Source organism: Cavia porcellus, unplaced genomic scaffold (assembly GCF_034190915.1).
Source record: "Cavia porcellus strain 051 isolate PalLab524CR breed Dunkin Hartley unplaced genomic scaffold, mCavPor4.1 scaffold_4, whole genome shotgun sequence".
Taxonomy (NCBI): Eukaryota; Metazoa; Chordata; class Mammalia; order Rodentia; family Caviidae; genus Cavia; species Cavia porcellus.
The window spans coordinates 40543941-40571835 of NW_026947487.1; the positions used below are offsets into that span (position 1 = coordinate 40543941).

General features: G+C 36.5%; 1 protein-coding gene across 1 annotated transcript; it reads left to right on the forward strand.

Annotated features, from left to right (window-relative positions):
- Window positions 1-3691: 3691 nt before the first annotated feature.
- On the forward strand, window positions 3692-27135 carry Gpr180 (G protein-coupled receptor 180). The gene is made up of 9 exons (XM_003477616.5): window positions 3692-3913; window positions 6180-6338; window positions 9354-9554; window positions 15154-15334; window positions 15465-15514; window positions 18493-18650; window positions 20925-21116; window positions 23227-23304; window positions 24357-27135. Exons 1-9 carry the CDS (start codon window positions 3769-3771, stop codon window positions 24513-24515), a joined length of 1323 nt encoding a protein of 440 aa, XP_003477664.1. The 5' UTR covers window positions 3692-3768; the 3' UTR covers window positions 24516-27135.
- Window positions 27136-27895: the final 760 nt, after the last annotated feature.

A 27895-nucleotide genomic window follows, 5' to 3' on the forward strand; every position in this document is an offset into this window, starting at 1 on the left:
TAACCTGGATTAGGCTTTACTTAGATAAACAGAAGTCTGAAGTTTTAAGTGAGTGCTTTCTTTTCATTCTTGTACTTACACTATTTTTTTCCAGAGATTACACACTAGTTCAACTAAGAACTCTGAGGACTTGTGTTCTTGCGCCGTGGAAATGGGAGTTGCAATAGAAAAATTACCTTTTATAGTTAATATTATTATAGACAGCAAAACCTACTTGCAGTTTTGATAAGGATCTTCCTTAGAGCCCATCCTTAGATCTTATCCTGTTATTCTCCCTGTCGTTCACTCTGTCAATCTCCAGGTTCAGCTTGCTCTTTCTTGAAATGCCCATGCAGGATACTTCCCTGACCCTGAAGCCTTTTCCTCTGATGTCTATCTAGTGCTTACTCCTATTTTTTTCAATTCTTAGCTTGAATGTCATCCTATAGAAGTTTTTCCTTGACCACCCCAATTGAAGTAACAAGTTCTACTCTATCCCTGCAAAACAACCTTACTCTTCTTTATAGCACTTATCAGCAGATACATAAATGGTATAATTGCCCATTGACTCTACTCTATGGAAGTAGGGGATTTTAATTTCTGATGTATTTTATTTTTATTTCTTTTCCAGGCTGATCCCTGGCATAGGATAAATGATCAGTAAATATTGTTAAGCTGATAACTAGATATTTTCCCCCACATAATATTTTACCAAAGCATAAAAAGTAAGAGAATATCCAGTATATGAGGGCCATCATATGTTAAAAACTTATTGAGGGCAAAGTGGTAATATATGAAAAATTCAAATACACATAATCTATGACACCTAAATTCCATGATGTTTTAAACAAATCATTGTTCATTGTATTATTTAATAAGAAAATATTGTACACAATCTAAACGTGCATGAGACTGACCTTCAAAATACAGTGGACTTACATAGCCTTTAAAAAGAATGCATTATCATGGAATAAAACCAAAATATTTGGACTGGATACTTACAGTTTTTAGAAACCTGAATCTGCTATCCTTTGTTATCCACTACGTTGGTTTATGTTAGGCTAGCTACAGGATGAGTATTTGGCTTATTTTAGGTGAATTGAAGCCATTTCTTGATATTTCAAATTGTACTAAGGCTCTAGTACACTCTATTTGCTTTTCTTGAACTCTGAGAACCTACTAATTTAGTACTTGTTAATGACCATGTTCTTTTAAATGAACTAAAGAACCCAAAAACCCTTCTTCAGAGACAGAGAAAAACAAAGCTGATCAAGAGAAGAAAAACAAGGCTGGGGATATAGCCCAATAGCACAGTGCCTGCCTGGCAAGTGTGTTTGATTCCTGATATGAAAAAATTGTTTAAAAGAGAAGAAAGATAAGAGAGAAACCCTCATGGCATTCAAGGCCTGTCTATATTCTGCTTTTCCTTCAAGACAAATTTTATCCCTGTCCTTGCCTTGCAAAAAATACTATTAAAATGTAAAAAGAAACTTTAGACAAATTAAGTTTATCAGGCTTTATTTGAGCAAAAAAAAAAAGACTTTATATATTGGGCAGCATTCAAAACACAAAGATTCAGAGAGCCCGCCCCAGCAACATGTTCAGGCAGCGTATATAGAAAAAAATTGGAAGTGACATTTAGAAATAGCTTGAGTGGTTACTGCTCCAAATTTGTTTTACATAGATAGACCTGGTCTGACCATGCATCTGATACATACAGAGTCTTATTGGGAGTGGCAGCCTGTGTTTGGAGCAATTCCTGTACTATGATTGATGGAGACTGTTAGTTATTAGAAGAATATATTCCTAGTTATATTTCAGATTGTTTATATACTGGGTTGTAGTACTCTATGAAGAAATTCAAAATACTGGCAGAAACCCAACACCAAATTTAGTTTAATACTACATCTGTTTGCAGAGGCTTGTTGTCCGAAGAGCTACACGTTAAACTATTAACAAGGGTTACTTTCGAGTACTGGATGTGGGCAAGTAAAAGAGAAGTAGGGACTGTCTTTAACTTTATACACTTTTGACGATTTTTTCTCTAAGCTGCATTAGTTTTGTAATAAAATTAAGTAATGTTTCTTTTCTTTTTTTTTCCATTTTTTTTTTCTTTTGAGACAGGATCTTGCTAGTAGTTCAGGCTATGTCCCAGGCTGGCTTCTAACTCATGGTGATCCTACTGCCTCGGCCCCTAAGTGCTAGGCTCACAGGCATACCCAGCTTAGTGCAATTTTTTTAAATCCTCAAATATTAACATCTCTAGTTTAATTCTGATCAAAGATACTGAAAATGCTAAATAGAATAGGAAGTATTCTGATTTCTTTTCCTAAATGCAGAAGTATGTCATAAGAACGTGCTTATATAATAAAAACTTGTTCAGTGAAAATAATTTATGTATATTAATTCAGGAAATAATTTTGAGTCTTGCTTTTGTTTACACAAACATCATCTCTGACCAGCTAGCCCTTACAATGCAGTGAAGGATTCAGATAAATCAAGTCATTTACAACAGAGCGGGCTAAGGGCTCTGATAGGGAAGTAAGAGATACTGGTTCCAGGGGCATCTGTCACACACTTGGGAGTTTGAGAAAGGCTTCCTAAAGTGCATTGGAAAAGGGAGAATATGGTAGGGAAAAAGAAGGCGTTGTAGATGTTCAGTGGTAGGATAAGCGGAACTATTTCAGCTAGAGGATTTGCAAATGGTATAGGCCTCGAGATGAAACTTGGTGTATTTATGAAACTGACAGTAGTAAGGATGGAGGTTAGAAGTTGAAAAGTTTGGGGGCTGGGGATTTAGCTCAGTGGCATAGGTGCCTGCCTTGCAAGCAGGCAGTCATGAGTTCAATCCCTGGTACCGATGAAAAGGAAAAAGCCAAAAAAAAAAAAAAGAAAAGAAAAGAAAAGAAAAGTTTGAGAGCTGTAATCTAAAGAGTTTGTGCTGTGTACTAAAAGCAATAGTGGATCCTTTGAAGGAAAGCGATGCAACCAAACTTTCCTAAAGCTTTCTGTGGCTCTAAAATTGAGCTGGACTGCCGCCAATTAGAATTAAGACTGGGGGGAGGTCAAGTTGCCATAGGCCAACTATGTGATGGTCTGTATAGGCCTGTTGCTGCTGTTTCCTACAATCAATCACCAGAAGAGCCAATAAACGTTGGATATGAGGGCCTTGTATGGATAGACTCTACATTTCTCAGCCGTCTGGCCTGCTGAATGATGATCTAGTTCAAGGAGAGAGGAAACCGAGGATGGAAAATTTGGGACAAGAAAAGTCAGGCTTTAAACTTTGGGCAGGTTGAGTGTCTTTGAGACATAAAAGTGGGTATGTCCAGTAGATTATATAGGCGTGGTGAGGGAAAAGAAATTAAGAAAATAGTTTCAATTCTGAAGGCCTTTTCCTTTCTTGGCCAAAAAAGGAACTATCACATTTCTTCAGCTCCAGAACCCACCAACCCAGGCCAGCCCATCTGCGCATGCGTAGTAGTAGGCATGCCACCGCCAAAAGGATAGTTTTCCGCAACCTGAAGCAACATCCTCTTGGTTCTCCATAGGAAAAAAGGCGGGAACTAGCCTAAAGGTAGGAGAATGATGGGAGGCGAGGCTCTGCGCATCCCGCCCACCTCAGCCTCTTATAGGTGGATATCCTTGATTCTTGGAGGAAGCGTTCTCCTCATTGGCTGTTATTCTCCCCGCAGTTCTGGCCACACCCCTTTCCCCGGCTGCCGACGTGGGGCTGACGGACTCAGGCTGTTAGGGTTCGGGGTGTGGGTGCAGAGCGGGAGGCAGGGAATGGGGGGCCTGCGACTCCTGGCGGTGGCCCTCACGTGCTGCTGGTGGCCGCAGGGTAGTCAGGGTAAGACCTTGCGGGGTAGTTTCAACAGCGCCGCTGCCCGAGAAGCTCAGGGCCAGAGCATCGGCCACTTCGAGTTCCACGGTAGGCGGGGACGGGGCGGGGGCGGGGCGGATGGGGGCGCCCCTTGGGGTCCGGCCTCCGGCTCCTGCCCTGCTCCCTGCTACGTCTAGCCGGCGGCGGCTTCCTTTCTTACCCTGGCCTTCCCGCTCCGCCGCTGCCTTGGGACCGCGGGATGCGCAGGCTCATAGCCCAGACCCGGCGGTAGCCTCTCCCGGACGCCTGAAATTATTCAGTTTCTGTTTTCCCGGCCCTCGGGCCAAAGGAATGCCCAGGGGACGGGTCTATTGCAGCTTTCGAGCTCTGTCCTTTCCAAGAAGCATCGTTTGCCCTTTGCTGACTCCACCTGATTGTAAACCTTTAGGCACTGTGGTTGGAAGTCCACAGCCCAATCGTGTGAATGAAAGCCCAGGAGCTTAAATTTGCTGTTCCGTTTTTACGCTGATGTAATAAAACCTACTGGAGCAGAGTGCTGGTGATCTAATTGGCATTACTTGCAAACCAGTTTGATTTCTTGAGTTCTAGCGTGATGGAGTTATGCTGGATCATGACACCTAAAATTAAATTGGTAGAAATGCGTGTTAGTGTATTCGGTAAATTACGTAGTTGGTATCCTCTTTTGGCGCAATTGAAATCAGAGCTGCAACAGATTTGTACCTTTATGCTCTCTGCAGTTTAATTTTTGGCTCATTTATTTCAGTGTTTTTCCGATACTGTTAATTGGACTAGTATTGTATTTCCAGAATTGTTTTCTTTGATGAAGTTAGGATATAATCTTTAGTTCCATTAAAAGATGTAATCGTGAAGGTTAGAATATCCCGAAAAGGATTCTTAAAAGATCATAGAAATGAGAAACTGTTTCTGTGTAGGAAAGGAATTTAAAGCATTGGGAAATTAGAGAATTGATACTGTAAAGAGAGGAAAACTGACTTTAAAAATAACTTAAAATTTTAAGACCGCTAAGTAATGAAACCTGGTTTTCTAAAATCCAATGTGGTTTGGTTGAAGAAGGAATCCTTGAAATAGTTTTATTTCTGTCCTAATTTGTTTCTTAATCAGCTCACTGTAACTTTAACAGTGAAAATGATGGCACTGTAGTAAATGGCACAGTCTGAACAGTGCTGGAAAATCTAGGGTGTTTGGCAGTTGTGACGTGGATTATTTCTCATGATCAGCAGAGAGATTTAGACACCTCTTATGTTCACCATAATTACCTGGGAAGCATAGAGGAGAAATGTATACAAATTTAGATTTCTCAGTATGCTGCAGTATTACCTAATGTAGTGAATTCCAGTTCAGTTCAATATTAATAGTGAAATTATACCGAAATAATGGCCTGTAACTCTGAATGCAGTGTAAGATATTAAATAGGACCATAGACTCACTTTTAAGACTATTGGTAATATGTAATCTAACCAATAATTCTTGTAAAAAAGTTAAAAAAACAAATGAGAATATAAGGGCTTAAAAATGAAAAACGGTTCCTTGTTTCACCTCTCCTCACCAGGGTCCCTTTCTCTAGAGACAACTAGTTTGCTTTTTCTGCTCTGAGTCTGATGTGTGCAACCGAGCTCATTCCGTATTAACCACTTACCAGTCCACTTATTTAAATACAGGACGACCAAAAATTGCATATTTTAATTGATTTTATACAATACTAAACAAGAAATATAAAAAGATCTTATCAAATTTATTCAATACAAGAATCGACTAGTTGCTGCCTCAGTGACGCTTATTAAGTGGTTAAGCACCCAACATATATTGGTCTGCAAGTTCTTTTGTGAAAGTTACAGAAATAAATTTTGTTGCGGGTGTAAAATGCACATCCCAAAAACATGTATTGAGTCTTTCTTGCTATTAGATATGTTTTAATATTAAAAGAGTAATTGAGTATTTAAAGTCATTTTATTAAAATATGTAAAGTCATTTTATTAAAAAAAAATTCTGGCAGGAAATTTCTACAGTGAATGCAAAAAGTATAAAAGGTGTGGAGTGATTGTAAAATGAGACAAAATTTCTATTACAGTGCCTGTCCGAAGACTGCAGATGTTTCTGTTATTCAGTAGTATGTTAGCATTGGACTGCTGAATCATAAGGATATATCACACGTTAATTTGAATAGTCTTGCATCTGAATGCCTTGTTTTTTCTATTGTGATTCACCTGATTAAGTGAGATTTAAGAAAATTGTTTTTTAAGTACTGTTTTGATCAGTAGGTGTTGAATTGTCCTGCCTTCTCAATGCCATATGACACAAACTAAGTGTATATGATTTTTGTATTAATGTCAAGGTGACCATGCCCTTCTGTGTGTCAGAATCAACAACATAGCAGTCGCTGTTGGAAAAGAAGCTAAACTCTACCTGTTCCAAGCCCAGGAATGGCTAAAGCTGCAAGAAAATAATCATGGCTATAGTTGTAGTGAAAAATTATCCAAAGCTCAGTTGACAAGTGAGTATATTCTTTTCTTTCTTTCTTTTTTTTTTGACCACTACATCGGTACCTGTGTTTTACCTACCAAAATGATTCATGACTATATATCATTTTGTCAATTACATTTCAAGCTGAATTATAAGGAAACTTTTTACTTTTTCAAAAGATAGGATACTTTTTTCTTCTTTATCAATCAGTTTTGAAAAGTAGCCAGACAGTTTATAAAGGAATGTTCTTTATAGTTTGCTTAGTTCACACTAATGTAACAGACATTTTTACCTAGGAGCAGCATGGAGAGAATAACATTTGTTTAGTGTGTGTTTTCTGCCAGTACAGAGCTAAACACTTGAGTATGCACTGCTTCAGTTAACTGTTAGCCCAGTACTGTTTTATAACATGTCTTTGGGATATGGGAGTTGGTTTTTTGGTAACATATTTGTTGATGTCTCCACATCATTTGTAAACCTCTGGGTTTGCCTGTAGAGGTTCCTATTTTTCCTCATTTAGTGGCTTGAGTCTTCACTCTTCCATTCTCATCAACACTATTCAGTTTGTTAGAGCAGTGATAGGGAACCTTTTAGTGATGCAGACAGCCTGCTGCAACATGTGTGCCATAGATTCACCACCACTAGGTATTAGCTATTCAGAGTAAAAGCCATGCAAAACTTTAATAATTTAGAAATAAAGTAACGTATGTTATTCCAATCATATTACCTCTTGTTATGTTAATTCATTATGGGAATTATGAGGAATTGGATGCATCTGTGAGAAAAAAAATAGCAGCCCTCCCTCCCCCATTCCAGGACTTATCTCCTTTTGCCTCATCAGGTAAAATACTTCAGTTTCTAAACATCTAGGTGAATCAGCCACTGTCTGGTTCCTTCAAGAGAGCTAGCCAGAAAGGGAATAAAAGTAAAAGTTTGAATCCTTTGTGGCTATCATCTAGATTTGTAGGTTGACATTGCTAATGTGCTAAAGAGGTCTGAAAGATTATATTCAGATATCCAAGAGACAGTTACATGAAGTTACTTATGTCAACTCTGAACTTCAGAACTTACGAGAGAAATTTGTGCAAATGCTCACTCTTTTCCTTTCTATACCAATTTATCTAATATCCTACACATTTAATATAAAAGTTGCAGCCTTTGGCTCCAAACTGAACTCCCTGTGTCCACCATCCAAATCACTCCTCTTCCAGTGTTGCCTGCTTTGGGAGCTGGCAACACCATCCAGCAGTTATACAGGGGAAACTCAGGAGTATTCGGACGCTCTCGTTGTTGACCTCTCTGCCCCCTTCCAGTTTATCAGTACGCCTGAGTCTGGTTGGTTGCCTGGCTGCCAATATGACAGAAGGGTGTGACAAAGCAAAGTTGCCTGGTTCGTGGCAGCCAAGAAAAGGCACAGGGGAACAGTGCTGGAGAGGACAGGGCCAGGGACAAGGGATAGAATCCCAGGTCACACCGTTGTGACCATTCAGACACCCAGAAGGGTGCCTTACTAAGTCTCTAGGCAGCTCCCAAGTCAATCAAGTTGACAGTTATACTTAAGCACCACAGAAGCTAAGTATAATATTGTATATAAAACATTTTGATACTTTTTATGTCTTATACATATAATTCCTCTTGTATATTTGGTATATTTGAAAAATCATTTAAAGGTGTTTTTTATTGTGTCTTTTGGTTAATAGTATTCCTTTCGAAATATGATTGGGCAATTATCTATTCAATGCCATTCTCTGCAATTCAGGTTTTGTTAATATTTGAGGTACTAATTACACCAGCATCGACTACACATGCTGTGCTGTAGTCTTTTGTCTCAGAAACAATGAGCACACAGTTTTGTCAAGAGGCTTGCTTCCCAGGCTTGTTGAAAAAGACAGCAAGATAAAAACTAAAGGCCGGTATCACTTTATAAGCATACTTTTGTTTCTGTTTGAGGTAATCCAGATAATTTAAAATGAAACATCAAGGAATGTGTTGTTTAAAACAAAATGATGAGTTTTTGTATTGTCTTGTCAAAAAGTGTGATAAAACAGCAAGATAGCAGAACCTTTATATAATAAGGTCCCAATTCTGTAATTGCAAGCCTCACATTTCAGCAACCTTATTTTTGAAACAGTTATTGTTCCTATATTTACTTCTTATTAAAGCCATTCAGGTATTTCAGAGAAACCACAGTCTTAGCTACAGTTTGTTTTAAAGAAAGGAAAAAGAAAATATTGCCTTAGCAATTACTCTCTTACAGATACCATGAATTTTGTAACTTAGCTCCTATAACATCAGTCCTTTACTATAGGTGGCATCCTAATTTTACAAAAGAGGAAAGTAAAAATAGTTGCATATGTAACTTGTCCAAGGTCACATAACAGGTAAGTACTGAAGTCAGGATTCCAAAACAGATCTTATCATGCCAACATTTGTGACTCTTTCCTTCCCGTATGTCATACTACTGTGTATAGTCCTGACTCAGTGTAACTTTCACATCCCTGTAAGTTCTGTTTTTGTACTTTTTATGTTTTTGAATAATGACCTGTTAGAAAAATATTTTTTAAAAATCTTTTAAAACCATTTGTCTGGTGTAATTCTTAGATATACTGCAGTATTTTCTTAGTTGAATGCTCTATTTTAAATTAACACAGCTTTTAAAAAGTGTTGCTGTAATTGCTACATGGCATTGTGGCTGTACTTCTTGCTGCAGACTGTTGTCTTAAAAATGGTACAGTGATAAATTTTGCATATATTTTATCATAGTAAAATAAACTTTAAATGTTGAGTTTGGGAACTTGGAAAATATTTAGAAGTAAAATTGAAACTTTCAGTGAAGTTATTCTGCTCATTTGTTGTGTTTTATAGTGATTTTGAATTTAATTCCTTTCCAGTCTGTATGCCTATTCCAGTACTAATCCAGAGGTTAGTTTTCTGAGGCCAAAAACAGACAGAGAAAGAATTCTAACCCAAATTGATTATTTAGCTAAAACAATAAATACATTCTTGAATTTGACTTTGAAAAGTACTATTTTCTTTCTCTTTAAAGTGACAATGAACCAGACTGAACATAATCTGACAGTGTCCCAGATTCCATCTCCACAAGCGTGGCACGTGTTTTATGCAGACAAGTATACTTGTGGAGGTGATGCTGAGACTCTGCAGGTGGACGATATCCCATTTGAAATGGTGTTGCTAAACCCTGATGCCGAAGGGAATCCACTTGACCATTTTAGTGCTAGAGAATCTGGTAAGAATATGTGTTTAAATGTATCATAAATTTTTTAAAAACACATATGTACTAATATCTTCCTGTTGTGTTTTTGGAATATTAAAAACTAAAAAGCAACCCGTGGGTTTAACAATAGGGAAACTGTTAAATGAATCTAATTAGAGCCTTTTAACAGCTGTCATTAATTTTAAAAAGCAGAACACTAAATTTTATATTGCATGAGCACAAGTATATTTAAAACTGCAGAGAATAAAAAAACTATTAAAATATTGACAGGTCGTTGCCATACCCTTGGTGATAGAGTTTTATAGTTTTTAGTGTCTTTTGTATAGTCAAAATCTTGTTTTTGTGATATCCTAGCATTAATTTAATTAACATGTTAATAAATTGAGCAATCTAAATTAGTAAGTCAGTGATTGAAATTAGAAACTGAACTATTTTGATGCTTGAACAAATACAGACATTGCTTTTATTGGTGTTTTTTATGGAATGATCAGAATCTATAATTTTTCTAGAATGAGATTTACTCACATAAAATGTTTTGTCAAACTTTTAGATGACCGTTCTGCTGCTCTACGGTAATGAGAGTCCTAGCCTGATAGAACAAATGACTGCTTATGATCGTAATAAACATGCTATAAAAATAATAGCAAATTTATCAGTCAATGTGTTGGAGTAAGGCTCTTTGAAAGCCATCTCAAAGAAAAGAGTTTGAGGTTTATTTCTTGATGAGTTATTGCTGACTTGATAAAGTCAGTTCTTTTAGAGAGATATCAATTCCATTCCATCTCATTGGCAGTAAAGGAGATAGATGGAGAGTAGGGTAAGAGTTAAGAACTCTTACCTGAAATACCTGCTTACTTCAAAGTGTACCTTTACCGTGGCAAGAAAAGCAAGTCAAAGGTAATGTATAATAGTAGATCACAAGTAATGTATACAGAAATGAACATTTTTAAAAAAATATTCAATGGAATACTAAACATTTTAAAATAGTTTTAGAAGTTGTTTTGTGAAGGAAATTACACAGTGTAAGCAACTCATTATTAGTGTAGATGAACTTGAAGGTTATATTTCCCTAATGACACCTTGGGCCACTATAGAGGATTATTAGAAGTTAATCTAATCCTGCAGTGACTTTTATCTTTGTAAAGATGTTGACATTTTCCCTGTTTTGGAAATATGACTGATGAAACCCAGGTCTGCTGATAGCATTTGACGGATGATTGGAGCAAATTTCTTTAAGGTCATTTTAACTGTGATACTTGTATATAGAATTGGTCCAGGCTCACCAAGAAGTAATACTGTGCTGTGATTGCTGTACCCATAAACCCTGCTTCCTCTAATACAGTCCAAATCTGCTGACCCTTTTCCCTGATGCCTTCCAGGCAGTCAGCCTTTGGCTCAGGAGGTTGTTTTATTTGTTGTGTACACTCATGAGACTCTTCTGGATCTTGTTATACTTTTTCTTGCCTACTTTTCTCTCCTATTTCTGCCTCATCCCCAGTGTGGCATTTCAACTTTAACCTCCACTCCAAAATGATCACATTTATGCCATGGGCCATGCTAGGCCACGCAGTGCTCATTGTCCTGTGCCTGTCCAGAACCTTGCCTGTATCTTCTAACGTTTCCCTTAACATCCTGGATTATGACGACCTTTTCTTTAGGATTCCTGCATTCTCATTTAGTTCTTCGTTCTCCCTCTGACCTACCTTTTCCTGATTTTGTCACTGATTTTGATTTAATGCTTACTATAATATCTAAAAGCACTTTTTAAAAAAATTTCCACACATAGAAGGTTACATTGGAAAGATCATTGATATTTAAACAAGAAACAACTTAGTGAATAAACATTTTCATTAAGCATGAGATTCTGGGCAGGTCTAAACCTTCAGAGCTGATTATTAAAAAGTGCCAGAAGTGCCTCAGAAATATCCAACCCTGTCTTGAGGCTGACTTAATTCCTAAAAATTACATCATTGTATTTATTAAAATGCTAAAAACTTTTGTGCATAATTCTATATCAAATAATAAATTGGTTGTTTATAACCCTTTTTGGTGTATACATCTAGAGAGATTTAAAACAACAACAACAAAAATAGATATTGAGCCTCAGAGTCTCAAATAAATTTGGTTTGGAGTGGAAGCCAGGTGTTCATTCAGAGCTCTGAAGTTGATTCCCATGTACAGAACCACTTATCTGAAGATCTGCATTGCATATTGTTTTAATGATGTGTTATTTTTAAAGTGGAGCCCTGAGAGCGATTCTTCTTATTCTGTACCCTCATGTAAGGAATTTGTTTCCAGGGGATAATCTCCAATTGATTCATTTTAGAAACTTTTGCTAATTATATCTAATTATCTGCTCCAAGTAAGGAAAATTGATTTGCTATGCATTTTACTAAGAACTATTACCATATATCTGAGAAGTTTGAATTCAAATAACCTGCTGCACGTAGCCCCAATTGAAGTTACATGTTATGCTACTTGGCAGAGTACTAAGTATGAATGTAATGTTTGAAGGTTAAAAAAAAAAATAGAACTGTTTCTTAAGATTAAAATCCTTGCCATGATATTTTATTTGTGCTATTAGAAACCAAAAGAAGTATTCAGAAACCTGAGAGCAGCACGACCCAAAGCAGATAGACTGGTTTTCATTGAAATAATATTACAGGCCCTGCTGCTGCTCGTGTGGTCTTGCCATTTTTAAGATTCCAGCAGATAATTTCCTGCTTTTATGTTTTCCCCCTTTATGTTTCAAAAGGTAACAGGTTGGTCCTTCCATTTAGCGTTGCTAACATGTTGTTAGTAACATGTTGGGATGTTCTTGGCTTAAAGTCACAGAAAATCCTCATGCAAGTGATGTAGACAGTAAAGAAATTAATTACTGTCTTCAACAGTACATTCCAAAGGTTCTCAACAGTAGATTATTTAGCATCTCTTCCCTGCTATCTTCTAATCCAAAGCTTTGTCCTTAGCTCCCTCAAAGTTAGCTTCAGCAGTTCTGAGTGCTCCATCTAGGTGATGGTGATATTCCGTATCTTTCTGAGAGAAGGGAAATCTTTCCTCATCACATTTCATGTGTCATACACCCTTGGTGTACACTGCCACAGAGAGAGGTAAGTGAGGATGTCAGGAAGATGCCAAGGCTAGACAAATCCATCAAAGCGATTATGTTTACCTGCTTCTGGCAAGGTACTGGGAATGCTGATTTCAGTGACACAGTTTTCTTAAGACATATTTTTCTGGTACTGTGTGTATTATTTTTAAGTCTCCTGCATTATTGTCATTTCTCGGTAAATTAAAAATTTGTTTTCATGGTGAATTTGTAACCTAATGGAGTCTGAAACATTATCCTGTAATTCCATAAACAAATAAAACTTTAAGTAGAATGTTTTAATTTTTTAATACCAACAAGGAAAGATAAAAATTAAGATCCAAAACAGAATAGCATAAGGAATTTTATTATTATAGTATGGTCAGCATTTGTATTTTCTGTCTTGTTCCAGCACTGTAATAAGCTGAGGATTATGGCCCCATTATTTCTAAAGTTGCAATACATATCTGTGTAGGGAGTTTAAAAAGAAAGTGTGCCCCTTCTGTTATTTGATCTTCTCTTTCTGAAACCTAAATAGATGTTTATATCTGTGCTAGAAAAGCAAATGATCATCTTTTATGTAGGTGGAGCAGGAGAGACACCGAGTGGCTGAAAAATTTCTTGCTTCTTTTTTCCCTCCTAACTGTGCCTCGCCAACAAACAGTCTGAGGTTGAACTATTTATTGGCTGTTTCCTATTATTTGTGTCATCTGGATTGCTTTTCCCAAATTATTTTCCACGTAATAGGTGTATTCTCATTTGTGCTCATTAATTGTGCTTTACCCTAAATGGGAAACTGGAGCAGGCTCAGTGTTCACAGAGGAGCGGGAGAGAGTGCAGTTCACAAGCTTCCTCCACAAACTCAGTAGCGACAGCTCTGCTCACAGCCTGTAAAGCAACACTGGTGTCACATAGATGCAGAGACCTGGATATCAGGGACTGTTGTAAGTGTAACCCAGGACAGTTGGCGCTCTGTATGCACGGTTTCCACATCTGGATGCAACCACACTTGGATCAAACATACTTGGAGAAAAAATTGTGTCTGTATTGAACATGTGCAGACTTTTCTCATCAGTTTTCTAGGCAGTATGGTACAGCTGCTGTCTGTATAGCATTCATACTATATTAGGTATGATAAGCAATCAGAGATAACTTATAGTATGTGGGTGTCTGTACATAGGTTATATACAAATACTGTGCTCTTTCAATAAAGGACTTGAGCATGCAAAGACTTGGGTCCTGAAACCAATCTCTCTTGGATATTGAGATGACTGTTAGTATAAAACATTAAACTCGAAAAGGCTTGTGTAATAATAGAGTTAGGGTTAGGGTTAGACTTACTATAAAATTTTTCAGAAATTGGAAAATTAAAACAGCCCAGAGAATCTAACACAGAAAAAAGTTACGAGGTTACCTAAGATGATGCACAAGAGCTGCTCATAGGAGATAGAGGTTGCTATGATTGGCACAATTTTTAATACAAAATTGACACATTCTTGCATGTCTTTGCCAGCTCACCAACCCCTTTTGCTCATAACTTCTGCTAACTCACTAATAATTTCACTAACCATGAGAGCATTATGGCCTAGTTTGCCTTCTGTATCCTGACTCAACATGGGCTCCTTTTCGCTTCAACTTCTCTGATGTACTTCTGTCCCATATTTTCTAGTTTGCATTCAGAGGAGAGAGTATCATTTGCCCAACTTTAAGAATCAAATTAAGTTGTTAGCTACTTGGATTGGTGGCCGTTTATTTGCTATCATAGTTGTAGCCAACTGGAATAGTCAGCTCTCTCCGTAGGGTTTTCTCTTTGGCAGAAGCTGCAGAGACTCACCTCAGAAGAGGCCTGTGGGCATGACAGGTGTTTTAAAGCTTTGTCCAAATGAAAATTCAAAGTGATGGAACATTGGAGAGCTGTGATTCTCATATGTTAGTTGTAGCAGAATCACCCTCAGGCTTACTAACACATGGATTGTTGGGCTTCACCCTCCTGAGTTTCTAATTCAGTAAATTGGAGGTGGATCCTAAGAATTTGCATTTATAAGAAGTTCTCTGGTGAGGCTGCTGACCCAGGGACCCCACTTTGAGAAGCACTGTGGAGGTATATTAAACTATTGCTGGCTGAATAAATCCATTTCTAAACTTCTTAGGAAGGAAATTCACTTGAGGGTAAGAAGTGTATGTAATTGAATGCTGAAGTCATGGTTTTCATTTGCTATTTTTAAACAACTGATTTTATGGTGAGTTTGACTTCTTTCACTATGGTATTTTTATGGATTGACTTTAGTTCAGACAAATCTGCCTTCTTATAGTTACAACTTTGTCCCAAAGTAGAAAATGTTTAATTTTCCTCTTTTTTTTTTTTTTTTTTTTTTGTCCTTATGAAAGTGAATATGAAAGTCCTTATGAAAGTGACTCCAGTTAAAAAAACAAGTTCTAGAAAAATACAGGAAGATTTGAAAGCAGCCCCACACTAATCTGGCATTGTTTTACTGAAGCAAACTCCCTCTCTTCTCTTCACAGGGTTACATGAGTTCTTTTTCCTCCTAGTCCTAATGTACTTTGTGATTGCTTGCATTTATGCTCAATCATTGTGGCAGGCTCTTAAGAAAGGAGGACCCATGCACATGATTTTAAAGGTTCTGACAACTGCATTGCTGTTACAAGCTGGTTCAGCTTTAGCTAATTACATTCATTTCTCCAGGTAACTCAAAACCACTAAAACTGTGTTCATCATTACATCTAATTAATCCTAATTAGTCCACCAAAATTATGCTTACGTTGATTATGAACAATTTTTATTCCTATTTGTAATTCACACTCCACTTTTCCAGGTACTCCAAAGATGGAATAGGGGTTCCTTTTATGGGAAGTTTAGCAGAATGTGAGTATCTTGCTGCGTATTATTTTGTTGTTGTTACTATTTAAGATAAGCTTGCCATCTGTTTTCCTTTTGTTAAAATTATTCTGGGTTGAGAGTATAGCTCACTGGGAGAGGTGCTTGCCTACCATGTGTAAGGCCCTGGATTTGATCTCCAGTACCACACCAGAAAGAGAAAGAATAAATAAATAATTTTTTGTTATAGTAAGATTTTTCTGTCTAGTGCTGATTAGAGCCAAACTCACTGGAAACAGGGTTGCAAATTTAGTTTTCATGTGTCCTATATAGTTTCTTAGTCATGTATGTGGCTCTTCATTATCTTGAGAGCAATCCTCGTGTATGGTCTCTCATTTTATCCTCAATAAAAAGTAGGTGAGCTTATTTTTGTTTTGCACATGAAGAATCTGGGCTCAGTGAGATGAAGCATGGTTCCAGATACTGGTCAGCTATTGAACAAGAGCCCAAACTGAGACCTGTGTTGATTCCATTTTTTCATACTGAGTTTGTTTCTGTTTCTGACTCAACGCCTTTGTGTACACCTGTGATTGAGTTGCTCTTATACCTTTGTTCTTTTATTTATAAGAGAAAGGCTTATGAAGTAATTTTTAATTAAGCATGATTGAAAAATATTTAATTTTCTTCAATTTTAAGATAAATTTTTATCATGCAGTCCATAATGATTTCGTTGCGTTTGGGGAGTTGGTACATGCACATAACACATCTTAATTCTTGAAAAAAGTGTTTAAAAGGTCCATTAGTCACAACAGGAAGAACCTCAGAGGGACATTAATTTATATGCCACTCTTAATGCTGGAAAACTATTTAAGATTTGCTCTAAAAAGCAGATTTTGAATATGAAACCACACTAGGATTTACTTTTTCTTCTATTTTCATATTTCTCTTCCAGTCTTAACCACTCTTCAGTAAGTATCTTACGATATTTGCCATTAATCATCTTAGGACCCATTCATCCAGATCTTGCCACCTGTTTTAAGATTCTGGAACTAAGCCTTTTATTTTGCTTGTGAAGAGGATGTGTATAGTTCATCTCCTGGGCGTAAACAAGAGGAGCTTTATGCTCTCTCTAAACATTGTTTAGAGCCCTTTTTCTCCATTTTAAGGGGGCTAAAACATAAAGTGTTAAAGCTGGACAGAACCGAGAAAATAATTTAGCTTATGAATTTTCAAGGAGAAAATTAATGTCCAAAGAGACAGAGCATGCAGAGTTATTAGTCGCAGAGCTGTTAATCAAATCAAGGATTATTAAATGTTTGTGTCAGCTGTATACAGAACAGTTTTTTAGACTATCTGGCATTTTCACTGAAGGAATAAAGTTCTTTTTTTCTTTTTTAAAAAAACACCAATAAATTGATGTTGGTAACTTTTGGTAGTTCCCACAATAAAATGTTTGGTTGGTTAAGTGATTAAAATTCGAGACAGAATGGAGTTTTTGTGTGATCAGTTTATTTTAATCTAAAATTAGTTAATTTTTCAATAATAAACTAACAGTGTATGCTCATCCAGTTTTACAGTGGTATTATAGTGCTCTCTGTGTTACTTAGAACATAAAGAAATGAGCCAGGAAATTAGGGATCTTTCACCCAAAGTATATGTTTTTGATGCCTAGCAGCTTATGTAGGAATATTCTTTTAGCCAGCCTTTTTATCTGTGTATCTGTGAGATGTTTAATAAAATTAATTGGTATCACAATTAAAACTGATGAAAGAAAAGTGAATTTAATGTGACAAGTCATGACATTTTGCATCATTCAAGTACAATGACAATTTATTGTCAGGAATGCACTACCACATAATTGTAGAATAACTTGTTTTCATTTAGATGACAAGACAGAAAAAGATCTATCAAAATATATCTGAAAAAGCATGGTATTAGTAGGAGTTTGGCATGCGATTTTTAAATGTAAACATTGTACACTGTGGCTAGTTGTCTTTGTCTCTGCAAGACCATCCTTACTTTAAAAGTGAAAGCAGCCAGGGATAGTGGTGCACACCTATAGTCCCAGCACTGTGGGAGGCTGAGGCAGAAGAATTGCCAGTTTCAGCAGCTTGGTGACTTGCTTACACTATACCTCAAAAGTTAAAAAATGCCTGGGGTGTAGCTTAGTGTAAAGGCCCTGGTTTCAATCTATGGTACTGTCCCAAAAAAAGAGTAAAAATTACCAACATCCAAGTTAGGTGACAGATGTCAAATTGTGACCACAAATTTATTCCAAAATCCAAATCATAATATAAGAAAATGATAGCCTTTTAAAAAATCAGTAACTACTAACTTATAATAAATATGCACAGAACTTTAAGCATTTATAGATTTTTGTTTCCTTGTGCTATTAGCATCCTTTTTAATAGCTGGCTTCCCCTGCAGTGCAAGTGACGGCCACATGGTGGCACACTGCACCAATTCATGAAGCTTTTCATTTGTCTTCAGGACTCTGAACCCAAAGCCAGTCATTGGATGTTACAGTGGTTATACACTTCATAGTCATTATGTTCGTATTAACAGCTCTAGAGAATTCTTTTCATATTGTACTTCAGCCAGAAAAACAAAACAAAACATCCTGGTAACCCAGAAATGAAAGCATTACATTTCCATGTTGCAGAAATGATATTTAAAATTTGTTTATTTAAAAAAAAAAAAACCAGGGTTGTGTGTATAATTAGAAAAACTACAAAAAACAGGAAACATGATAAGCTTTAAGATGGACTTAGAAAAATGATATGCACATCTATGTATTTTAGAATCGTATCACCACTGTTTCTTATAGATGTTTTTAGATTACATGGCAAGTTTTTAATTCCTTAAATTATTATATATGAATATCTCTTACTGAATTCCCTTACCTTCACTTTGCAAGTGCCCATCTTTCTGTGACAAAAAAAGCAATGTTTTTATCTCAATACAAAATGTACCAGATTCTGTGTATTGTGAAACCTTGGTTGACTTTGGTTTTCATTTCCCTTTAGTTTTTGATATTGCTTCCCAAATCCAGATGTTGTATCTACTTCTGAGTCTGTGCATGGGTTGGACGATAGTCAGGATGAAAAAGTCTCAGAGCAGACCTCTCCAGTGGGATTCCACCCCTGCATCCACTGGCATTGCAGTGTTCATCGTCATCACCCAGGCGAGTGTTGAAACTCAGTTTTTCCTTCTAATACCGTTTAGAAATCCAGTCTTGATGGCATCTCATTTCAAAATTGAAACTTGGAATCCATGAAGAATTTGTGTCATTTTCAAGTGATGGATTTAAAGAATGATTGATTACTCTGTTACTCTTCTGGGTATAAAACTTAATTGTAATTTACCTGACTCTGAGTTTCCTGATAGTGTTTAAAAGCACAGTATTTCCCACTTAATAATTTTATTTCATATTTTCTATCACGTGGTAAGTATTCAGCCTTAAATGAGTGAATCAGTGAATTTGGTGTTTCATCCATTGAGAAGACTCTTTAGAATTGACTACTTCACACAGGAAAGTATTCAGCTGAATGAGGTTAATTAAAAGGCAAACTGAAGTGGGCAAGAATGAAATCTGGTTTTTGAAAACAAATACAAAAACAGTTGGATTTCAGAAAGCATTTCTCTACCTTTTCCTCTATATCGGCAGCATTGACATTATCTATATACATATATCCAATGGATTATAAAAATTCAAAGACAGATACTAAAAAATTCATAATGAGTCCATGAGTTGATAACGAACTATACACCTATGCTCAATAAAGGACATTATAATGTAAATTTTAATGCATTAAATAAATTGAAAAGTTCCATATTGAGGGGTGAGGCCACTGCTGTAATTATCTGTAACCCTAATATTTGTTTAGTACAGTGAAGTGAGCATACTAAATTTCCATGATTAGAGAAAGATACTGTATTCCTGGGGATAATACTTAGAAAGTAGATAGTTCCCAGAAAGGGAGCAAAGGAGAGTTAGAAGGGATTAAAATATGAACAAGATTATATAATATTTTAGATTCAGGACTTAGAGTAGTGTTAATACCAGGTTAAATTTTCATCTCTTAATAACTTTTAAAACTTCAGTTTTCATTCTCAGTATAATTTTTACTTCATTATCATAGAGAAATACAAATTGAGAATTAAAATTTTGACACTACACTAGAGCTTAGATGGGCCTTTTTAAAAAATACATTAGATATAATCCTGATCTTCAACAATAGCCTAACAAAGCTGATGAGACAGGTGACTGAAGGTCACATAGATGCTCACATAATTGGTCACATATTATCCTACGTATATGAAAATAAGGGATTCAGATATGTAAAACTGAGAATCACAGGAAATGGCAGCTTTGGAATAGTACTTCTTTATTGTAAAAGTTAAGTCTAGAAATGTAGGTTAATGAATCAGACAGTAGTAATAGTAGTAGTAATAGCAGATTGTAGCCCAAGTAGAAACTTTCACATGTGCAGGATAAAGTCTTTGGCCGTCACTAACAGCACGATTCTGAGAGCTGAGTTGACAAGTAAAGGAAGCCCAGGGGTGTATTTGATGATGAAAACGTAGTGGTTTCCTGTTTAGCATGGGCAGAGGACACGTGGACTCTGATTTGTGCTGAATAGAAGTAAATGGAGGAGCGTCATGAGAACTTGCAGGGCTCTCCTGTTGCGTTAGCAATGTGGGAGGAAAGGTCGGCAGACAAGGATGTATAGTGGTGCTCGGGGTGCTCATGGTGGATGTGTTTAAAAATGGGCCTTCCTTTACCCTGCGTAGCAGCCATGAGACAGTTGTGATGAAAGAGTGCAATCCAGGGTCAACAGTTCTAACATGACTTGTTAATTTCTGGATTACAGAATACTTGGAAGGTCTTAAAAGTTACCTTGAGATAGTAGGCTACAGTGCAAACGTTTAATTTCTGTTGATGGTAATGGAGAAAGGAGATGGATTTAGAAGAAAATTTACATTTATTTTCTTTTACTTTTTTTTTTTTTTAAACTTTTTATTGGTACTGGGGATCAAACTCACAACCACCTGCTTGCAAGGCTGGTGCTTATGCCGCTGAGCTAAATCCCCAGCCCCCAGAAAATTTACATTTATTTTCCAACTTCTCAACAGGATTTTGTCTTAGAGGTGTCATATTTAAATCATGATGATAGCATCTTTCTTTTTTTTTAAACTGTCTCGTTTGATAAAAATCCCTTTTCTGTAGCTTATGCTTATTAGAGAGAGAAAAAAATTGACTGTACTTTACTGTAGATGTCATTAAGCCTTTTGAGTCTGATCAATCTCTATCTCACAGAAATACTTACATAATGTTCATACAGGTTATATAATGCTTAAGGGACTGTTCACAAGAGTTGAAAAAAGTATTGTAAGTAGTTACCATTTTCCCCTCTAAATGTAATTTTTTTTTTTTTTTTTTTTTTTTTTTTTGCAGAGTATTTTGCTACTTTGGGAACAGTTTGAAGATGCCAGTCACCATAGCTCCCATTCCCACCACAGCTTAGCGGGGATCCTTCTGATCGTCTTAAGAATCTGCCTGGCACTGTCACTAGGCTTTGGACTCTATCAGATCATCACAGTGGAGCGAAGCTCCCTCAAAAGAGAATTCTACATCACGTTCGCCAAAGTATGAATTGGGGTAGAGAGTGGATTCTTCTGATTAGCGACTTCATTCTGCTTTCTGTGGGGAATCATAACAATGGCATGCTAAATTTTTATTATGTGCCAAGCACAGTTTTTTTTTTTTTTTTTTTTTTTGGCTTTTTGAAACAAGGTCTTACTAAGTATCAGGCTGGTCTTGAACTCACTGTGGAGCCCAAGCTGGCCTCAGACACCTGCCAATTTTCCCACCTCAGCCTCCCAAGTGCTGGGGTTATAGATGTGCAGCACCACACCCAGCTGCAGGCACTTCTGGGGGCTCTACACTAAACCCGCCTTTTGCTTTTCTTATTTAATCTCCAGCCTACATAATGGAGATGGTATTAGCCCCATTTTACAGAATCCCTATTTTTCAGGGCATGTATTTTTCCAGGTAATCTTTGATAGGTCAATTTTGCCTCAGTCATAATTTATCAGTAGAGATTTTCTGTTTTTTCAATAGTGTTAGAATATTTAATAAATGAGAATATGTTCTGCATTTAGCTTCTTCACAATAAACAGGCTGCTCCTGTCAGTTACGTGGTGGGTTGCAGCAGTGGGGAGCTGTCCCCAGCGTAAGTGAGGAAAGTTGGGGCTGAATGTTTCCACACCTTTTGCTTATAAGATGATGGCTGCTCTCTCCCCCTGTCCATGTCCTCCTCAGGGCTGAGAGATCTAAAAGCAAATTCGACTCCTTTCATAGCCTTTTAGTCCAAGAAAAGGACAGAAGGGGACTGGAGCAGTAACTTACAGAAGCCTCTTCCTTGAAGGCTTCATTTTTCTGTCAGGTTGAGTAAGTCTGTGTCCCTTCACGTCAGCATCTCAGAAAGATGTCCAAGCACTCTGAGGCTGCCTGGGACCAAATTCCCTCCTGACTCCTGGCGTCAGAGCCTGGCGGAGCTTCTGCTGTGGCCCTTGGAAGCAGTGTCAGGCTCTGAGTACTCCGTGGGGCCAAGGGCCAAGGGCCAAGTGGTGGAGTACTTGTTGTTTGGTAAGGTAGTATACAGTGGAGGTGTTGAGGCATTAGGTTTCCCTCTTTGGTTTCACAGTTAAGTTTTTCACTGGGTCAAACATCCAAAAGTATTTAAAGAGCACCAAAAAGTGCTTCTTACCTTGATTCCATCGTCTTTTCATTGTCACCTCATATAATTTCTGATACTGGTACCTACTTTATTTTCCTATAGGTTTTTGTTTGTTTGTTTGTTTCTTGAGACAAGGTCTCCTATGTACTATAGCTCAGGCTGGCCTTGAACTCGCCATGTGGCCCATGCTAGCCTCAAACTCACAGTGCTCTTGCCTCCGCCTACCAAATGCTAGGGTTGCAGGCATGGACCACCATCCCTAGTTCCTGGAGAATTTGTAATACATAGTTAGTGCCTGCTATTTTAATGTAAGGAATAATACACTTAGCCCTTTATTCTACTCTTTTTTGCCCCTAAATCTTCAGAATACTCCAATTATCACATCAGCGTCTCAAAGTTAATTTTAGAAAAAGACTCTTTTTCTAAATAGAAAGAGGCATTTGAGAAATAGAAAAGGGCATTTGAAAAGTGTAAACCATTAGCCATTTTTACCTGCTTAGATTCTCCTCCTGCATAGGATTTCTCAGACAGTTAACTACCTTGGTGGTGGTGGTGGGGAGCTGGTAATGGGGAATTGAACTTAAAACCTTGCACTGCCAGGCAGGCTCTTATCCACTGAGCTGTGTCCCTGGCAACAGCTGCCTACCTTTAATGAAGATTTTTGTGTCCTTTTATAGAATTTGTGTATCCACATGGAAATATCATTGTTCACTCCTTATTTCTTTTTTACAGGGATATACATTTGTCCCTGTTTTTCTCAAATTTTTATATTAATGTATTTACACTGTATCAAAATATGCGTATGTAACAGCACTACAAATGTAAGGTTATAAATTCTTCCCAGAATTTACTCAGTTAGAAACAAAGTATTATAGCAATGGTAAATTTATTTCTATATTGTATTGCAAGCTCTACTCTCTAGCCAATCAGAACCTAAATAACTAGTATTCATTTTATTTGGTACATGTTTAAAGTAGAGGCATAACTGCACTATTGACTATTACTCATTTGTTTCAGGGCTGTATCTTGTGGTTTTTATGCCACCCAAGTCTAGCGTGCATTTCTGTCATTTTTAGTGACTACCAAAGAGATAAGGTAAGGAATAGTATATGTCATATGTGGTCAGAATACTTTTCCTTAATGAAAAAATACTTGTTGAAAAAATATTAACATAGGAAAGCCCTGTTTATCCATTCAGAAGTGTCTTGTGTTCTTTAAAATAAAACTTTGAAACAACCTGTTTAACCAGTGGACAGGACAAGTTCAAAGCACAGAATAATTTTTTCTTTAATTCGCAAGCAAAATGATGGAAATGGCCTTGTTCTTATATCAGCCTGTTTCATAATGAGGTTTTATAAATTACAGGGGGCCTTTTTGCAGTGCCGGGGACTAAACTTGGCCTTGTACCTGCCTGACCAGTGCTGTGCTGCTGAGCTGCATCCTCAGCCCCAAATTTAAAAATTTATAACACATCTATGTTAAGAAAAAATGATTAAAAATTTTGGTTACATAATGGTAGAAATACAGACAGGCTTAAGAAACTCAATCTTGGTTCTTCCAAGCCTATAGACCGAAGTGTCGCAGCTCAAGGATGCTGAATTTTAAATCTGCCTTCTTAGATGAGTGGCTCCACCATTTCAAGGTGGAGTTCTGCCAGAAGCCCTTCGCAGGTAGTGCTGGGTGTGCTTGAACACAACTGTATATTGAGGCCGAAGTATTTACAGCGTAAATAAGTAGAAAGGTCGTCCACAGAAAGAGAGAAGTGACTCAAGCCATCTTGAAAGGGCCTTGAGAGTATTTAGCATTTGGGTAGGGGCATGCTTTTTCTTCTTACTGCATTAGCCTGGAATCTGAAACTCTTGTCCATGGTGTGCACATTCTTAGGAGAGAATGCTTTGTTTAGTAAATTACTCTTTTGTGTCTTACTTTGGTGTCTGTAAACCATAAGTGTCAGAAATTTTACCCTTGGACAGTTAGATTTCTGAACATAAGTCATATTTTCCTGAAATCTTTTCAGTAGAATGTGCTTATAATAAAGAGGAAGGATCGAGTACTGTGTAGAAAAAGCATGTATGATTCATGATAAATTGAGTATAATTTCTCTGTTTCACCATGCAGTGAAAGCATTCTTTTTCTTTTCTTTTCAGGTTATTACAATAGGTGTTATCCTTTGCCAGTCTGTTTCCATGGTGATTCTCTACAGACTCTTCTTATCCCACAGTCTCTACTGGGAAGTTTCTTCGCTTTCCTCAGTAACCCTGCCACTGACCATATCATCTGCACACAAAAGTCGACCTCACTTCTGATAGTTTTTGTTAAAAGAAAAAGTGAATTGGTTAAAAGGGTGCAATAAGGGTCCAAATACAGTGACTCCTTTTTCATACATTCGGTATGAAAAATTCAATAGTGAAAGTAAAGTGCGTTATTTATATAACTGCATTTAAGCAGTACCAAAACTTTACAAAGGTAGTTAGTGAATGTTTTTGAAATATACTTAAATAATAAACTTTTAAGAAAGAGTGTTGTTATAAAGTGATAGAAAGACTTTCCATATGGAAATAATTATGAAAAAGAATTTCTTTGTTTTTATTTTTAATTTCTTTTTGTTTTTCATGAGACAGAGTCTTGTTATGTAGTCCAGGCTAGCCTTGAACTCTTTATGTACCCAAGGCTGGCCTCAAACTTGTGGCAATCCTCCTGCCTCAGTCTCTTCTGAATGCTGGGATTACAGGCATGTGCCACCATGTTTCAAATGAATTATATTACATGTTGGTAAGATAACACTTGCAATGCCTCATATCCACAGCCAACTCAGGTTTGGTAGTCTTTTTTAAGAGTAATCAGTTAAATGATTACTTGCTTATATATGTCTAAGCTATTCCTATTATGAAATCAGTGTAATACACTGATTTTGAAACGTGCTTTTTTTTGATGCTTTAAAAGAAATGCATTTCCTACCAGAATTTAAAAGAATAGGAAAATTACTTCAAGAAATAAATATAAAATGTTCTCAATTAGATGAATAAGGTTTTATTTGTGAGTGGGATTATTTTCCAATTTTTATTTCATTTTTGGCTTTAGTTCAGGTTTTAGCTTGACGAGCAAAGGATTTTTGACAAATAATTTATGAAAAATAAAACAGGTACATTACATTGGTTGTAAGGACAAAGGATTTTAAATCTGAGTACTTAGGTGAAGGGACAAGTAGGTTTATGTTTAAAAAGAAAGAGGGAAAAGGAACTATATGATACGCTGCTAAAATATTTAATCCTGATATAATTCATTTCTCTTACATTGAATCCCCAATCATAATTAAGCCATATACACAGATTAAATTAACAGAAGCATTTCACATAAATGTTGGTTTCAGTCATCAACTACCCATGAATTCCTGCCCAAGGATACTTAATCAGGATTAAATTTTCTATGAATAATTGAAAAACAAAATACTCACTGGATTTGTTATAATCCGAGTTGGCACTGGATTCTAAGTAGTTGCCATCTTGAATCCTTTGTAATAAAGCCATATGTGTGTGTGTGTATGTGTGTAATGCCCCTGTATTGACTGTATTGAGTATGCTTGTTTAAAAAATATTCTTATCAAGTGCCTGATGTAATTGAGTATGCTTGTCAATACCTGTTGTATAAAATCAATAGTCCCGTTTAATATTTACTGCCATGAAATTATTCCCTTGCTGTTTGTCAAGTTCAAGCATTTTTATCTTTACCTCTGGTTTATTTAAAACATTCTTTTTATCTGCTTATTAATTGTTAAGGAAGAAATGGTGCAATAATCTGGTAATTAACCCTTTTCATTAGATATTTAAAATAATGTATTGCAACTTATCTGACTGTTTTTGTTATTCCCTTGCATGTAGACTTGTTAGAAATGAAGTTTTCTGATTCATTTTAAAGGCAGAATATATGTGTCTGACTAGCCAAAAGGCAAAGTAGCATTTCAGCCTGCTGATAGGAATCATCTAATAGTTCTTTATCACTTATTAAACGAAAGCTGCAGATTAAGACTAGAAGGTCTGAGGTATGTCTTAGGTGTGTAGCATCTGCTGAGTGGTCACACTGCCCTTTTTATTTTACTGTATCTCACCAGTAATAGTAGTTGATGTCTGTCGTGTTCAACTGAGTTGCTTTTAATTAGATGAAAATAGTGAAGGCTTTTCATAAATTTTGTGAACTTGCAACAATGGAAAAGGAATAAGCTTTATGTTATTTTACACAAAGAACATAATAATTAATCAAAAGATAAATTTGCATTTGTGAGACTAACACGGTGTTTAATGTATGGTTGAAATTGCTGATAATTTCTTTTGTTACTGAAGAGCCACTGTGAAATGAAGGAAAACAGTTGTTAATAAATGTATAAAACTATCTTAAGTTAGCAATGGGGGCACAACTTCAGTGTGTAAGTCATGGCGCAGTATCTTGTTTTTTCTTTCTGAATGTTTTTATGGAGATTTATTACTGCAGATTACAAAAAGACGTGTACAGCATAAACTCTGATTAAGAAGAAAACAACTTTTCTTCCTCTGTCAGATATTCTTTTAAAACTCTATTTTACACTTTTTTTTCCTCTTAAGATAAATGGTCTTCTAGGATTCTTCACCTTTTTTTGGAAGCATTTCTCCCCTTAAGAAAAATGCGAACATTTCTCCATGTTTAGTGATATGAACACCTACTATGCTTGCTATGCACCAGCCCTGACTAAGCTCTGCTGTAGTAACCAACCCTGCTTAACTGAATAGGAGGGAAGAAATAGTTCCTCTGAGATCACCTAAAGTTTTTCTACTTTACTCTCCTGGTTTAATGAGTATGTACTAGGTGTATATATTTTACCATTAAAAGCTGTCAATAGTTAATTTTAGCTGTTGAGTTGAACATTAAACTTTGGAATTGTGCTGAAATCTTAAATGTACTTGAATATGTTTAAAAACTCAATATTTGAACCTGGCTTTCAGCCAGAGAGTATTGTTAGCAGGGACAGTTAATCCAGATGCAGAAGTGCTTGCTTTAAGGAAATTTTTCATAATCTCAAGTAAAGTAAGCAAAGTCTGATGAAAATAGAAGATACAAAGTCTAAGGTCAACGCTGGTGAAACTAGAACCCGCACCTCACAGTGAACACGGGCTCTTCCAGCAGGTTGCCCTTACGAGACTACACATTCTCTGGAAATTCTTTGGAAACCTGGAGTTATTTGTAAAACATTGTCTTACATAGCTTCTCTGTCACATCTTAGAGAATTTTTTGTTTTGTTTTGAGAACAGATGACAATAGAAACAATCAGCTGGAAGCCAGATCCGAATAGGTAAATACTGTTTTGTCTTCCAGTGTGAATTTGTGAATTGACACTGAATTTTTTTTTTTTAATTTAAGAGGAAAAAGAGAAAAACACAAAACAAAACAAAGCGGTGTAAGGGTACACGTAATACAGAACTACAAAAAAAAAAAAAAAAAAACATAACAGTAAGAAATCACCTGTTAATAGATTACATATTATCATCTTGAAAATAGTTGCTCAAATCACAGTATCAAAGAATACAAGGTGGGCATTCAAACAGGGAGACTGCAAACAGCTGTGTTCAATGATCCAAAAACATTGATATAGTCAGCTATTTAACACCCCTAAACACACTTGCTGTTATACCCATTAGAGCTTTTTTTCTTTTTTTTC

What these genes read in the sequence shown, in the direction of transcription:
- Gpr180 (XM_003477616.5), top strand. Translation starts at nt 3,769, where the DNA reads ATGGGGGGCCTGCGACTCCTGGCGGTGGCCCTCACGTGCTGCTGGTGG. An exon ending in CGGCCACTTCGAGTTCCACG is followed by an intron (nt 3,914 to 6,179) that starts GTAGGCGGGGAC and finishes ATTAATGTCAAG; the next exon opens with GTGACCATGCCCTTCTGTGT. An exon ending in GTGACTACCAAAGAGATAAG is followed by an intron (nt 23,305 to 24,356) that starts GTAAGGAATAGT and finishes TTTTCTTTTCAG; the next exon opens with GTTATTACAATAGGTGTTAT.